The following is a 17,435-nucleotide window of genomic DNA, read 5'->3' as shown; positions in this document are numbered from 1 at the left end:
TTGGTGGGGCGTTAGTGAATGCCCTGGCATTTTCCGGGAGTAATTTCCTCTTCTCGAAACTACGAGATGATCACGCGGCTGAAATACAGGAAGAAAGGAAGCGACACGATCTCGCTACTGAGAAATTACAAAGAGCACAGGCCGAGTACGCTAAAAAACGCCTCCAGAGGATCGATTTTATTAACGAACAACTCACGCATGAAAACCATGCCGTTCAAACATTCAACGATGTTGATGAAGCAATGAAAGAATACTATCTACTAACTGGTAAACAATTGGAACCGCTCAATAAACCCACACTCGCTCAGTACTACACACCATCCAAGGGACAAATGAATCGTGAACTGGGCTTCATAGTGTTGGGTATAGCAGCTACTGCGTTGGTTGCTAAGCAATTAAACTAAAATACCTATATAAGTAAACATGAGACCCGCTCCATACCGATGCGAATATATACTTATGGGGAAGACCGAGGCTTGTGGTAGGAAATGCAGGAATCAGGGGTTCTGTTGTTTCCATATGGGAAGTCCTAACTACACGTGTTCTGTGTGTGGTATCGGGGTTAAAGGACACTACTGTCTATGTAAAGCTCACGGAGCGAACGTAGTCAGACATCAACTCATATACGAGAATAAAAAAGGCTACATAAAAGAACGTAGGCGACTGCTCAAGATAGACTCCAATTAGAGATTGGTTCTCTTAGGTGTAAACATGTCTACTGTACATTCTTGAATATGGAAGCCTATGTTACGGTAAAACAATTAAAAGCTATAGCAAAACAGCTTGGATGCCGGCGTTATTCAAACCTGGGGAGAGCCGGGTTAATCGAATTGTTATCAAATAACCAAACACTGATCGATGCCTACATAGATTCACACAAGCTGTTGGAAGACTTACGAGAATTGTGGCCAACAAACCGAGTTTGGTTAATAAGTGATTACAAGAAATAAAATATTTTTTATCAAGAGTGGAGGAGTTACCTCCCCTTACTGTGAACCAATTAGACATTAGTTCTCTTAGGTGTAAACACAATGACTACTGTGCGCGAGCTCAAGAGGGTCGCAAAACAGAGAGGTGTTATCGGGTATTCTAGAATGCGGAAGCCAGCATTGTTGAGATTACTAGGTTTAGAAGTCCCTCCTACGGTAAAACAGTTAAAAGCTCAAGCGAAACAGCTTGGATACACGGGTTATTCAAAATTGGGGAAAGCCGGGTTAACTGCATTGTTATCACATACCCCCGTAGCACGTCCAACTGTAAAACAACTGAAAGCCGAGGCACACGATTTGGGTTTAGGCGGGTATTCTCGTATGAGAAAACCACAGCTTGTAGAATTATTACGACAGAATAGAGCTATTGACCTACAGTTTGTGCGCACTGAGCACGCCGTAGGCAATTATTTGAGAGGTTGGCGCATGCGTGTTGATAGAAACATAGACATTACAGATATCAAGCCTCTGATAGCTGATAAGGTCAACCAGGAACTAAATAATCTAGGAAGTATCAAGTTTCAGATCACAGTGAAAATGTCGCTCGATAAGCAGGTTGGGAGTACCACTGAGTATTTTCAACCTTACTTCCGAGGTAAACAAGAGGTCGTCACACATGCAGAGACCATTGACGCATCAATCGATACAAGTTTTCAGCAGATACGAGAATACCTAGAACGCTACACGCACATGGGGTCCGGGTGGGTTGTAGATAAAATCGATAACGTCTATCTAGACATAGCTAAATACGTGCCGTTCAGAGGTGGGTCATACCTAGACTTGCCTCCCTACTATAAGAACAAACAAGCCATAGTAAACGTTAAGAATAGAGGAAACGATTGCCTGAGGTTATCTCTCAGGTCAGCCATATTTCCAGCTGTCACTAATCCGAACAGGCCTTCTAATTATCCACAGGATGATGGGCTCAACTGGGATGGTATAGATGAACCAACCCCAATAACCCAGATTACTAAAGTAGAAAAACAGAATAATCTGGCTATAAATGTTTTTGGCCACGAAGGTAATACAACAATAATACACAGGGTCAGCCCGGTGAAGGATTGTCAAGTTATTAATTTATTCATGATTCAAAAAGGTGAAAAGTATCACTACACGTGGATAAAACATCTCAGCCGGTTGTTACACGACCAGTCGAAACACGATGGGGAAAAACACTTTTGTGTACGATGCCTACACTGTTTCAGTCGGGCCGATTTATTAGAATCCCACCTGGAGGATTGCCAAGGTGTTGGGCAGACGGCCATACGAGTCGACATGCCTAAGGAAGGTGAAAATATCCTAAAATTCGACAATCACAAGAACCAAATGTCTGTGCCTTATATAATATACGCCGACTTCGAAGCCTTAGTGGTTGGGGAATCATCCACTAGTGGGAGTTTCACACAAAAAACACAAGAGCATAAAGCCTGTTCGTTTGGATACATTGTCGTCCGTTGTGACGGGGAAACGAAAGCTCCGGTAGTGTATAGGGGTCCTGACGCGGCTGAAAGGTTTCTAAAGTGCTTGCAGGAGGAAGAAAAAATTATTAGGAATGCATTGTATAGAATCGCTCCCATGCGTATGACCAGAGCCGACAAGATAGCTCACGCCAGTAGCACTAACTGTCACGTGTGCGACTCGCCACTTAACGGTGATTCGGTGAGAGATCACTGCCACATAACTGGTAAGTATAGAGGCGCCGCTCACAACGCGTGCAACCTCAAGCTTAAAATCAATCCTAAGACAATAAACATCCCCGTTGTCTTTCACAACTTGAGAGGATACGACTCTCACTTGATCATGCAGGCCATCGCGAAAATCGATGGTAATATATCATGCATTCCCAACAACATGGAGAGATACATCTCCTTCAGCTTAAACGGACTTAGGTTCATTGACTCGTTTCAATTCCTCCTGTCGTCACTCGACAGTCTGGTCAAGGCCAACAATACCTTCCCTATCACCGATCGATACACAGACGCCGAGACTAGACACCTGCTCATGAGGAAGGGCGTATACCCATATGAGTACATGGATAGCTGGGCTAAGTTCACAGAGACCAGACTACCTCCTATCGACTGCTTTTATAGCAAGCTGAATGAGGCGTCCGTCTCACGAGACGATTACTCGCACGCGATTAACGTATGGAATAAACTTGGTTGTAAGAACCTTGGCGATTATCACGACCTGTACTTGAGGACAGATGTACTGCTGTTAGCCGACGTGTTCGAGACGTTTCGGCAAACATGTTTAAAGCAGTATAAACTCGACCCCGCATGGTATTACACCAGCCCAGGTCTGTCGTGGGACGCCTTGCTTAGAAAGACCGGAGTTAATTTGGAATTGCTCACAGATTACGACATGCACCTATTCATTGAGAAAGGCTTGCGAGGTGGGATTTCCATGGCATCCAAACGATACGCTAAAGCAAATAATCAATACGTGAAAGGTTACGATCCTAACAAACCAACCAATCACATTCTCTACCTCGACGCAAATAACCTGTACGGCTGGGCTATGAGTCAGTATCTACCTACAGGAGGATTCGAATGGGTACCAAACGTTGATGTTATGAGCATTGCACCAGATTCGAACAAAGGGTATATCCTCGAAGTTGACTTAGAGTATCCCAAGGCATTACACGCATCGCACAACAGCTATCCCCTTGCACCCGAACGTATGAAGGTTAACACAGACTGGATGTCTGAGTACCAACATAACTTGTCAGGTGGTCGTGTGGCGGACGTTGAGAAACTCGTGCCTAACTTAATGAATAAGACCAAGTACATAGTTCACTATCGCAACCTACAGCTGTACCTGTCATTGGGTATGAGGCTGACCAAAATACACAGGGTGCTCATGTTCGACCAGAGCCCATGGATGGAGCCCTACATCAGAATGAACACAGACCTACGAAAAAAAGCCACCAGTGATTTTGAGAAAAATCTCTACAAACTCATGAACAACTCGGTGTTTGGTAAGACTATGGAAAACCTGAGGAAACGCGTAACCGTGAAACTGGTTAGATCTAGTGAGGAAGACAAGCTCAGGAAATTGATAGCCAGTCCGGCATTCAACCGTAATAAAATATTCACAGATGACCTAGTTGCCATACACATGAAGAAAAGTCACATAAAATTCAACCGACCTGTTTACGTTGGGATGAGTATCCTCGATTTATCCAAACACCTGATGTACGACTTTTACTACAACGAGCTTAAGAAACAGTACGGCGACAGGTGCGAAGTGCTGTACACTGACACGGATTCCCTGCTGATGGAGATTCGAACCGAGGATGTATACGAGGATATGAAAAAACACATCGATTTATACGACACCAGCGACTATCCTAAGACCCATACCATGCACAGCACGGTAAATAAAAAGGTCCTAGGTAAGATGAAGGACGAGTGTGCTGGCACGCCAATAGCTGAGTACATAGGTTTGAGACCTAAGATGTACTCCATATTGAAAGCCGACAATAGTGAGATCCGAAAAGCTAAAGGGGTTAAGAAGTATGTGGTGAAACAACACATCAAACACGTCAGATTCAAGGAGGCCCTGTTCAAGACCCGTACCTTTAGACATAAGATGAACACGCTTAGAAGTGATGGACATAAGATATACGGACTGACTATAAACAAGACGTCCCTATCGCCTATGGACACGAAACGTTGGATAGCTATTGATGGTATAAACACATACGCGTATGGACATGAAAAAATTTGAGGCTATTTATTACAGCCCGCGTGGATATTGGAAAGGAGCTAGCGCAGTAGATAAGCTAGCTAAAATGGCGCGAGTATCACCGGAGAAAGCCAAAGCGTGGCTTGAAAAACAAGCCCTGTGGCAGATCTATTTGCCAGCGCCACGCTACGTACCTAGAAGGAGTTTCGGAATTAACATACCTAATAGAATTCACCAGGCAGACCTACTGTTCCTACCCCACGATAAGAGGTACAAGTATGCCTTAACCGTAGTGGACGTAGCCAGTCGTTACAAGGAAGCCGAACCCTTGACCACGAAAGATTCGGTCAAAGTAGCCAGAGGATTCGAACGCATATACAAACGCAGCCCGCTGACATGGCCAACAGAGCTGCAAGTTGACCCCGGACGGGAGTTCATGGGTGCCGTGTCACAACTGCTAGCCAAACACGATACGAAGGTCAGGCGTGGCACGGCTGGAGCCCATCGCAGCCAAGCTATAGTTGAGAGATTTAATAGGACTTTAGCTGAGCGCTTGTTCGGTCATCAATATGCTAGGGAAATGACAACCACTGGAAAACGATCGACCGAATGGGTAGCGAGGTTACCCGAGGTGGTGTCGGCAATCAACCATGAAGTAACCCGGCTCACTGGTAAGAAACCGGCAGACGCTATCAAACTAAAATCAGTGTTAGCAGAGTCGTCTGCTCCATTGCGTGGAAAGGAGAAACAGATACCAGATAGGGTCTTAGTTAGGTATCTATACCAGCCGGGGGAACACGAGGGCGATAGCCGTAAGCGAGCCACCGATCCTATATGGTCAGTCAAAACTTACAACATAGATAAAGTGGATATGAAAGCCGACGAACCTAACTTATACTACTTGAGGGATGGGCCGGGTAGGGGGTTTGTAAGAGAAGAATTATTGATCGTACCGTACGGCACAGTGTTACCGCCTGCCAAGTCACGGTAAACGTGATGGTGTGGCTTTGTAGTAGGGGCAATAGTAGCAAGAGTTAATGGTCCCACCAAAGCCTCATTTAGTAAATGAGGCTTTTTAGAGGGGTTTTTGAAAAGTGTTTTCGGACTGTCATTCCCTATACTACTTCACTCAATCTAAAGGTAATATTTCGGTCATTCATTTCCATGGTAACCTATTTCCATTGATATGTCAATAGCAATATTGACCAGCCACTTTATGATTAATTTCAAATGAACCATGTTTGTATAATGGTGGATGTTGTAAACTATCTCTGGATACAACTGTTGTAGGATTGTATTGCCAGCCTGTGTGGGATATTTTTGAACCTGTCTGTCACCGAGCCAGCCACAGCATCCTCCCACCACAAGTTCCACCAACTCTTGGACCTGGTCTGCCTCTATCTCACCAACACAGGTACTTCACTACAGCCCAAACAAGTTGGCCCTACCTTCCCTCACCAACGCAGGTACTTCACTACACCCCAAACAAGCTGGCTGTATCTTCTCTCACCAACACAGGCACTTCACTACACCCTAAACAACATGGCCCTACCTTCTCTCACCAAAACAGGTACTTCACTACAGCCCAAACAAGCTGGCCCTACCTTTTCTCACCAAAACAGGTACTTCACTACACCCCAAACAAGCTGGCCCTACCTTCTCTCACCAACACAGGTACTTCACTACACCCCAAACATGCTGGCTGTATCTTCTCTCACCAACACAGGCACTTCACTACACCCTAAACAACATGGCCCTACCTTCTCTCACCAAAACAGGTACTTCACTACACCCCAAACAAGCTGGCCCTACCTTCTCTCACCAAAACAGGTACTTCACTACACCCCAAATTAGCTGGACCTACCTTCTCTCACCAACACAGGTACTTCACTACAGCCCAAACAAGCTGGCCCTACCTTCTCTCACCAACACAGGTACTTCACTACACCCCAAATAACCTGGCCCTACCTTCTCTCACCAACACAGGTACTTCACTACATGCCAAACAACATGGCCCTACCTTCTCTCACCAACACAGGTACTTCACTACATGCCAAACAACATGGCCCTACCTTCTCTCACCAACACAGGTCTTCTCTCACCAACACAGGTACTTCACTACACCCCAAACAAGCTGGCCCTACCTTCTCTCACCAACACAGGTACTTCACTACACCCCAAACAAGCTGGCCCCACCTTCTCTCACCAAACCAATCCAACCCTGAACCATCCCATTCAGTACTGCCTTCATATAGTCAGTTATGTACACTCAAGTTATACTGTTTCAGTGCATGACTTCAACTTGCTGGTCATGTCGGGAAACTTTGTCACCATTGGGCTCATGCTACTTCGGCACCAGAATCACAGAACAGGTTAGTATTGGTTAAAAGAGGTAAGTCACACACTGACTTATTGACTCATGTGAGAGTTACATTATCACTGACTTACTCAACTTCCAGGGGTCTGAAATGTAGCATAGTGGGTAAAGAGTTGGCTTGTCATGCTAAAAGACATGGGTTTAAATTCCCTCATGGGTATTATGTGTGAAGCCCATTTCTGGTGTCCCCTGCTGTGATATTGCTGGAATATTGTGGTATTAGACCATGCTCCCTCCCTCACTCACTCACTCTTTCTTCCAGACATCCAGCCGGAGGTGAGGGATCAGTTTCTCGCAGGGAGTATCAGTTTCCTGAGCAAGTGTCACTGTCGAGTTAGTCAGAAGCCCCCAGCCCTGGGAGTCTCAGAGATGTATCGTGGAGTGTGGGAGGACATCTCTGAGCTCTGGTTCCTCTCCATGCAAAGTAAGGCTTCACTTCTAATGGACAGTCTCACTGTGCTAAGTAATTCTTCACTGTCTATGCTAGGTAAGGCTTATAAAATCTATGCTGAGTAAAGTTTCACATCTAATGGACAGTAACTTTCCATGCTACGTAAGGCTTCAGTCTCTATGCTATGTAAGGCTTCACTTCTAATGGACAGTCACTCTCTGTGCTAAGTAATGAATGAATGAATGTCTTTATTTCCTCCAGATAGGTCCGAAGATCATGAAAACATAACCATATAACAAAGTTACAGAATACTCAACAAACATACACACACACATATACATATATAGATACATGTACATACACAGACAATGGGAATATTTAACCAAATATATACAGGCTATCTACATTCAGGTATTCGTTTTACACATGATTTAGGATATCTTTTAGTTTATACAAGTACTTTGAGCATGCTATAATAGTAAAATGACATGTTATATTTTTGCCCTATCCTGCATTAGTGGATTTACTGCTCTCCTTTTGACAACACAAAGCTGTGTGATGGAAATGTCGAAGAGATGTTGTTCCAACCATGCGAGTCGCCATCTTGCCATCGCACTGTGCCCATATGACCCCAAAAGTGCTGATGTATCCTCACATTACTGCTGGTCACCTGGCTGACAGGATGTGCATTGGTGTAATGGATTAAACTTACGACTAAACACTTTGAGTGTGTTGCTATGTGTGTGTATTTCTTTCTTTAGATTCTTCAAGAATGACTTTTTCATTTTTTAAGAGATGTTTGTTATATATTTACTTGGTTTGCATGTTATTCATGTATTTCATGTATATTTCGTGCAGCAGTTTGTTCAATTTAACCATGTGGCATTCACGACACGTGAACACGGCTATGTGTTCTGTTCTGATTGACAATGGTTTCTATTGGGTAATACTTTTAACTTCCTACATTACTAGTATTTTCTACACTTTGTCTTCTTTATGTGTTGTTATTTGTGTGTAAATTTTGCTAGTGTTTATTTCCCTTAACCATGTGTTTGGTACATGGGAAATCCTGGTTCTCTTTCTTATGTCATGTGTTTTCTTACACACATTACTAGTTGGCTTTTATACTTAAGTTGCAGATTTATGCCACTTTGTGTTACCTGCAACAGTAGTAAGTCGAGTAAGGACCCCCATCTGAGATGTTAGAACTGTACTCGGCAGTGTTCTTTGACTTCCAAGTGTGAATTTTGTGCCAGACTTTCTCCCACAAAGTTAAAAAGTTCTTGATTGTATCCAAGAAGCATCTCACACAGCAAGATTTTTGGCGTAGAATGTCTACCTCTCAGGACTTGGCCGGGTCTCCGGCGGGTATTGAAATTTGTGGTTCTTCGGAGGAGAGTGCTATACTTCAACCAACGACGATAGTGCCTGCCATGTCAGGAACAAAATCAGTGCCTTCGGCACCAACTTACCTCCCTACAGACCAGAATGTGGTGATGCCTTACTTTGATCCAACTTGGATGGAATCCTTTTCGCAATCGATATTTTACCAGAGAGGATGGTGCTTGCAGGAATCCCTCCTTTTACTCCACAGGCGGCGCCTCCTTATCTCACTGGCCAGTCAGCATTTGCAGCACCTATGGCGCCTATGGCGCCTTTAGCATCAATGACTCCTACGGCGCCGTCAACAGCTGTCACATCCCTAATATTGCTGACGCCCTTTATATCTGTGTCTTCGACTCGAGGTATGTGACGCCTTTTATGTTGTCTGTTGAGGCTCCTTCTATGTTTCCGGGTGGCACCTCTACTTCAAGGGGTTCTTCTCATTGTGACTCAGCTTCAACTGGAGATAGTTCACGTTATAGCAAGACATCTGCCAATTAGAGACATAGGTCTCGCAGTCGGTCACCTGTTCGGAGATCTCAGGCCTATCAGTTGGATTTTATTCTGATGTATGAGGATTCATCACCAGAAATTAATACTCCTTTGGGCCTTCAACAAGTCTCGGACTTGATGGATGATCGGTTGTCAGGGATAGCTCCATCCCCAGGTCCAAGAACTGATAAGCGGGATAAGGTTTGGTTGGACCCCACTTCTATTCCACCGTATTACATGATCAAGAATCTGATTATGGTGTTGAGGACTTTGCCCAGTTATCCCTTATACCGTCCCTTATGGCACCCCATTTTCAGAATTTTCCTGTCCATGCTTTGGATGCTGTGGATTTAGTGCACACAGTAGGTGAGGATTTAGATTGGATAACTGGCTCATCTATACCAGAGATGTTGCATATGCTGGACACTCGTTTAGCTTTTGTGGAACAGAAATTTGTCGTTCCCTGAAACCAACTCTCTACTTTGGCTTCCTCATCAAGGATAATTAAGCAGGACTTATTGGAAAAGAATCCGAATTGGCTTGATCATCTACAAACTATGATGGCTTTACAGCAGCAGCAAATTGAACACATGAGCAACACAATTGAAAGCAAGATTGGTGGAAATCACAGACACATGCTGTTTGGGGTATTTGGCGTTAACAGATTGGGACTCAGAGTTTAAACGATACCTACTACGTCAACCTTGGTCGGCTGCATCCCTGTTTAATGGCTTAGTGTCTAATACTCACTTGCAGGTCTCTGCTAATGCTCGTGATGAATCGGCCCTGAAAGCCTTGGAACAAGGGTCGAAGAATTCAGCACTTAAGGTTTCTAGGACAGGAAATTTTCAACCCAGGCGTTGCTCCCTGCAACCCCAGTCTAGTCAGCCCTTTCAGGGTAGAGGTCATGAGAGAGGGAAACACCCTGGGAACTATCAACCCCACTGGGATCACACTGACCGGGGTGCAGGGGTCAGTTATGACAACAGTTGTTTTTTTTTACTCCCTGGTATTTTGGATTCCCCCAAAGGACTCTGCTCTGACAAGTTTAGAATGATCCACAATTTAGCTTGGTTCAACGAACATTACCTGGGAACCCTACCTCACTTCCAAATGACTGTTGCGCCTGCTGAGAACCAGAATCAGACCCCACAACTACGTGATGAGTCTAGACTTGTAGGATGCATATGTGCATACGCCAATCCAACTCAGAAACAGGCGTTTGCTTCGTGGCTTTTTATACGAATAACCAAACCCAGTTCGATTGTTATGTCTCCTCAATCAGGAGGATCCAGACACTCGGGCATGTCACAGGGATTTCACCAGGCGCCTGCTTCATGAGCTGGGGTGGATTTCCACCCTGTTCATAGGGGGGTTTGTTTCAGACACATGTGAATCTTGCCTTGGTTCCATGGAATCGATGGCTGAGGACTCAGCAGCATCTATCTCCCATTCTTCATCAACCTCGTACTCTTTGTCATTGGCAAATACTTCAAGGGTTGTTGACTTCAGCTCAGGATTTGACAGCCAGGGGTCGCCTTCAATTGCGTCCACTTCACATGTTTCTGGCTCCATTTTTCAGGGAACAGGATCAAGTGGTTTCTATCACTCTACCATCCCACCTCAAGGGGTGTCTCCAGTGGTGGAGGAGAGAGTAAAATATCTTAGGCGGCGTCTCTTTGAGTTAACACCCACTCTGTCTTTACGTCTCTCCAGGGTTGGGGAGCCCATCTCGAGGAACAGGGGCGGTGGTCCACCGACCTCAGCCAGTGACATATCAACAATTTGGAGTTGGAGGCAATGATTCTGGCTGTGTCTCATTGGCAAGCACGTCTTCAGCATGCTGAACTCGTCATTTTGAAAGACAACTCCATGGTGGTCTGGTGTTGAACGACCCGCTCTCCATCTTTGCTTTGCCAGCCTTTTTGATTTTTTCATCTGGTAGATAGTCTGAACCTGAAATTCATCATCCAGCTCATTCCAGGTTGCAGGAACATTCTGGCGCACAATCGTCCACGGAGTGGATGCTACACCCAGGGGTGTTTGCCATTGTTTCTCACCGTCGGCTGTCAGCGGTCCCAACATAGATTTGTTTGCAACCAGACAGAATTGCCCGACCCGAACCGACATATCACCGGTTCAGGATCCTCAAGCATGGGTGGTGGACGCTCTCAGTGTTTCTTGGTTAAATCTAAGCACATATGCTTTACCACCACCAGCACTTCTCTCCAGGGTTCTTAAAAAAATCAGGGAGCCTTGTCGCCTCTCTGCTTTTGATCGTGCCTTGGTGACCAACAAGAAGTTGGTTTGTGGATCTAAGAAAGTTTGTCCTCAAAGATCCCCTAGAGCTACCACACTGGCCAATTCTACTGGTGCACCCATGAAGCAGGCAACCGCACCTGGCTCCAGGTTGGTTTCGTCTACACGCCCGGTTTATTTGCAAAGGACTTTCAGTGCTAAGGGCTATTCCGTTCAAGCAGCGAGGGCTATCACTTTAGCACATACACCATCTACTCGTTGGTTATATGATGACAAATGGAAGTCCTTTGAAAGTTTTTGAACAGGAAGGTGACCATATTCCAGAAATGTAAGCTTTGTTGCATTGTTTCTCTCTTGAGGCCTCCTGTTTTGGCCTCCTGCTTGGGGCCTGAATGTGGTGCTTTGTTTATTGCAGGAGGCACCGTTTAAACTTATTCATGCTACTTCATTTTACAACCTCACTAAGAAGATCGATTTTCTTCTAGCACTGGCTTTGGCAGCTAGGGTGAGTGAGCTACATGCTCCTGGTTGTACCTGGGTTCTGGTGGAACAGACCACGCATGGATCTCTGCACCTGGAATTGTGCTAGGATTTTACTGTGAAAAATCAGCTCCCAGACAGATTCTTCACTATTCCGCCTCTCTCTCCGATTATGGGATCTGAGGATGAAGTGGAGCTTCATTATGTCCAGTTTGGCCCATTTCGCTTTACCTTAACTGGTAAGGCTCATTGTGGTATGAGGATTGACTGTTTATTCCTGTTTCTCAGTCATCAACGACAGAAGTGACGTGGTTGTGGGCTACCATTCTTCAGACGAATGTGGCTGCCAATTTGGACCTGCCTTGGGCTCACAACCTATATGAAATTAGAGCTGTGGCCTCCACAATGGCCCTCCATAGTAACTGTTCCATTAAATCCATCTTGGAAGGAAGCATTTGGAAATCTGACACGGTTTTCACCAGTCACTATTTGAGTGACGTGGCTCTCGAGGATGTGGAGGGTGTTCACAGTTTTGGTCCCCTGGTGGTAGCTCAGCAGGTTACCAATCCCTCTCACCATTAACCCCACAGCAGTCCAGAGCGAGCCATGTGACTCTCCTGGTGCATTCGCTTGGTAGGTTAGTTTACATTGTGGCCTTGGCTTCTCTTTTCACTACCTTTCTACTGGGACGCATTTCGTTCCTCAGGCTCTTGCTGGTTCATATTGGCAGCATGGTCTCAGGATTATTCCACTTCCACTCCACGTCTACCTCCTTTCTGTTGGATACAGATGCATTACTCAGTTTCTTTTACCCATCTCTGTGCTACCTCCCAATAAGGGTTTTCTTCAGATGTTATGTTCCAACAGTAATGTGTAGATATGTGATGTCAACACTTTTGGGGGCACATGGGCGCACTGTGATGGCAAGATGGCAACTCGCATGATTGGAACAACATCGCTTTGACGTTTCCATCGCACAGCTTCGTCTTGACAAAAGTATAGCAGTAAATGCATTGAGGAGTAATGCAGGATAAGTAGACAAATATAAACAAATAACTAGATTTTACTAGTTTATCAGTATCATTGTTGTTGGCCCCAAGAAAGAATGCCAGCATGTCATGCTCTTCCATCTGTATTTTGACGTACGTTTCAACATCAAGATTATCGATGAGAGTTGAGAAGAATACACCTCTCTTTGCTAAGTAAGACTTCATGCCAAGTAAGATTTCAAAGTAAGGCTTCACTTCTAATGGACAGTCACTCTCCATGTTCAGTAAGGTTTCATTTCTAATGGACAGGCACCCTCTATGCTAAGTAAGGTTTCACTTCTAATGGACAGTAGTCATTCTTATTAGATACTAAGTAAGGCTTTACTTCTAATCATCCTCGATATCTCCAGGGTATATGTTCGTTAAGTCTCCACTATACCCTGGACGCATCTACGGCTCTGCCCGATAAATTTATTACCTCCCTTGACTGGCTTTTGATCCAGTCAGGTGTCTACGCTGGGAAGTTGAGCGAACCAATCACAACTCACTTTCGTTTTTTTAATTATCTAACCGATTATACTTGTCAACAGAAACCATCCAGAGGTTCTCTGGAAGAGGTAGAAGGCTTTCTTGCATATGTTGTTTTAAAGTTTCGGACCTGTCAATTTGTTTGTATGATTTCCCTAAAATCTGGGACGCACTGCGATCAAACCTTTGCAGTTGCGACCACTACCTTTGTTGACACTGGCAAGCTCAGTTATAACGGCGGCCCTGCTGATTGGCTACTGTGAGAAGGCGGAGTCAGCAAAGGGAGGTAATATATTTATCGGGCAGAGCCGTAGATGCGTCCAGGGTAAAGTGGAGACTTATCGGAACGTATACCCTGGAGATATCGAGGATGCTTCTAACGGACAGAAGTCACTCTCTATGCTAAGTAAGGTTTCACTTCTAATGGACAGGCACCCTCTATGCTAAGTAAGGTTTCATTTCTAATGGACAGTCACTCTCTATGCTAAGTAAAGTTTCACTTCTAATGGACAGTCACTCTCTATGCTAAGTAAGGTTTCACTTCTAATGGACAGTCACCCTCTATGCTAAGTAAGGTTTCACTTCTAATGGACAGTCACTCTCTATGCTAAGTAAGGTTTCACTTCTAATGGACAGTAGTCACTCTCTACGGTAAGTAAGGCTTCACTTCTAATGGACAGTAGTCACTCTCTATGCTAAGTAAGGTTTTACTTCTAATGGACAGTAGTTACTCTCTATGCTAAGTAAGGTTTCACTTCTAATGGACAGTCACTCTCCATGATCCGTAAGGCTTCACTTCTAATGGACAGTAGTCACTCTATATGCTAAGTAAGGTTTCACCTCTACTGGATCGTCACTGATCATGCAAAGTAAAAAGTAATGCTTTGCTCTTAGTGGACAGTCACTCTCTGTGCTAAATAAGGCTTTACTTCTAATGGACAGTTGACCCTTGAAGGTCCGGGGTAGAATAGGCCTTCATCAACCCATGCTTGACCATAAAAGGCGACTATGCTTGTCATAAGAGGCGACTAACGGGATCAGGTAGTCGGGCTTGCTGACTTGGTTGACACGACATCAGTTCCCAGTTGTGCAGATCAATGCTCATGTTCTTGATCACTTGATTTTCTGGTCCAGGCTCGAATATTTACAGACCGCCACCATATAGCTGGATTATTGCTGAGTGCAGCATAAAACTAAACTCACTCACTTTAATGGACAGTCACTCTCTATCCTAAGTAAGGTTTCACTTCTAATGGACCATCACTCTCTATGCTAAGTAAGGCTTCACTCTCTATGGTAAGTAAGGTTTCACTATCAATGGATCATCACTCTCTATCCAAGCAAGGCTTCACTTCTTACAGACCTTCACTCTCTGTGCAAAGTAAGGCTTCACTTATCACAGACCATCAGTCTCTACACCTCTGTGTCCATGTTTTACATGTGCATGTTATACAGGTTTATGTGCCCTGATACCACTTTACCAAGATGTTGCCAAACTCATTCTCAAGTCCGGATGGCTGCCTGCACTCATCAGAATGTTACTTGGGGTGAGAGGAGAAGGTGTGGATCCCGACACAGAGACAGCCTTGCTTTCTCTCATCCTGACTCTGGCCTCCCATCATAAGCCATCCAGACTTGTCATCCGAGAAAAGAGGGGGATTGAGCTAGCCCAGTAAGAACCAACATTTTGTCACTGTCAGTCCTCACAGTGCCCATGTAAATAACTGACTATACTTTCAACTTTTCAACCATATGCCCTTATAGTCAACCACCACATGCCCTTATAGTCTACCACCACATGCCCTTATAGTCTACCACCACATGCCCTTATAGTCTACCACCACATGGCTGTACAATCAACCACCATATTCCCTTCCCATTTAGTTAAACACAAACACCATTTAAAGTCATGTTCTTGTCAACCTTCTTGTGAGGTATCATTGCTCAGTTCAAGTATTTATCTCTTGCAGCATGTACCACTGCCATGACCTTGAGAAGGCCTTGACTGATGTGTGAAAAGGCCAACCATCAACAGCTGCAACACCGCCAACCTGCCACAACAGATGGTCCATGCAACAGATGAGAGACTATCCATGTTAACATTGAAGTAGGAGGCTGTCATGTGATATAAGACAGTACACATGTAACTCACCATAATTCCAAGTCCCTTTAGTCCGTTTGCAGTGAAAACATAACGATAATTTCACTAATAAGCAAAAAAGTAAGACCAATAAAGTGAAATTCAGACTGCGCATCTTCATGATTCTACCTTGTTGAAGATCTAAATCTCAGAATGTTATTCAACTGTACATTAAATGAAACGCTGAGAACAAGTAGGATTGATCTAGGTTAAAGCTCCACACGTACTGCACGTGCATGTGTTTCGCTGTTCCCACTACTGTGCTTCCCCCTTGTAATGCAAACCAGTAATGTGGTATTAGACTATGTACATGTCTTCACTGTAATGTAGAGAATGAGGTTATGAGGTGTATTACTGTTATTACATGTTGTGGATGGACATGAGTAAAGATGTTAATAGTGATTGAGTGAACCAGGGAATTGTGATTGGAACAGAGTTTATTGTGCAGATACCGTGACACTGCTGCATGTAAATAATTGACAATGGCAGTTCACGAAGATACCCTCAGAGATGCCCACCACACCCTACCAACACGGACCGAAGGCAGTTTGTATGTTTTGTACATATGATCACATACATTCTTTTACGATTGTAATGTTTGCCTGAATTCAAAATAAACTACTACAAACATGGGTTAATGATTTGTTGACTATGACATGTTCCTGGACATTGGTCAGTGACAGAACAGTTTCAACACCAGTTTATACTCCAATCACAAGCTGGGACTCAACCCCCTAAAATACAAAATCGGTCCTCAGCCTGTCCTTTACTAAGTGTACCACTGGACCCTAATCCTAGACTTCCGATCTCTGACAATCTGAAACTGACTTAGTTGTACTGCTGTGTGGTCTGGGCATGCCGATGGACATGATAGGTTATCTGGCTCAATGCATGCTTGTGGAAGCCATTATTCACATACGGAGCGGGGATATATGGTGTTAGAGTCTGTTCATCCATACGAATTGGAATATCTTAAAAACTGTAGACTATTTTTTTTTCATTTGGTACCATGATTCATCGCAGTTTAAGGAACATCCGAATCAGGTTTGGTGACCTTGACCTTCATTTAAAGGTCTCAAGGAAACTTTAACGTTTTAGTCTTGTCAGGAAGATATCTCATGAAACGTTCACTGGACTTTCTTCATATTGGACATCAAGCTTCATCTACAGAAGGCGCAAAGTCCAGACGGTTTTGATGACCTTCACATAATTTTCAAGATTTTCAGAGAGGTATCTCACGACCAGTTCACTGGATTTTCTTTCCTGACTTTCAAGACTTCCCTTGAATGTTTTTTAATAAGCAATTTGTTTACTAATATTTCTGCATATTTTGTACACTCAGGTCAAGGTCTATGCGAGTCTCGAAAATATTTGAACAAAAACAGAGCAAGATATCAAGAGAGGTTGACTGGTCATGTTTTTGTTGACATTTACCTTAGTGACAATACTTAGCTTGTTTTTAATGCAACATGATATGAACAGATGAAGTATTGTGATTCTGAGATACCAGCCCTCGGTGGCATAGTATCCCTCAGTGGCATACCAGCCCTCGTAGGCATAACAGCACTCCACATAACAAGAACACTCCATCATTCTTAGAGTTGTGACGATACGCCCATGCCACGATACGATACGTATCATTTTCCAAAATAATGGAACAGCAGGGATCAACATTGGCACAACTGGCTTTTTAGCACAGATGACATAATAACTTTGTGAA

General features: G+C 44.2%; 1 protein-coding gene across 1 annotated transcript in view; it reads left to right on the top strand.

The window, feature by feature from the left end:
• LOC137274707 (neurochondrin-like) overlaps positions 1-16,353 on the top strand; it is a 91,248-nt gene extending 74,895 nt beyond the window's left edge. Inside the window, exons 13-17 of the mRNA XM_067808057.1 lie at positions 5,967-6,090; positions 6,965-7,048; positions 7,316-7,477; positions 15,031-15,247; positions 15,546-16,353. Coding sequence (XP_067664158.1) covers positions 5,967-6,090; positions 6,965-7,048; positions 7,316-7,477; positions 15,031-15,247; positions 15,546-15,591 — 633 coding nt within the window. The 3' untranslated portion in view covers positions 15,592-16,353. The remainder of the gene's footprint in view (positions 1-5,966; positions 6,091-6,964; positions 7,049-7,315; positions 7,478-15,030; positions 15,248-15,545) is intronic.
• The last annotated feature ends 1,082 nt before the right edge of the window (positions 16,354-17,435 follow it).

The sequence above is a fragment of the Haliotis asinina genome, chromosome 2 (genome assembly GCF_037392515.1).
Source record: "Haliotis asinina isolate JCU_RB_2024 chromosome 2, JCU_Hal_asi_v2, whole genome shotgun sequence".
NCBI lineage: Eukaryota > Metazoa > Mollusca > Gastropoda > Lepetellida > Haliotidae > Haliotis > Haliotis asinina.
The sequence above is the reverse complement of the archived record's forward strand: the minus strand, read 5'-3'. Positions and strand labels throughout refer to the sequence as shown.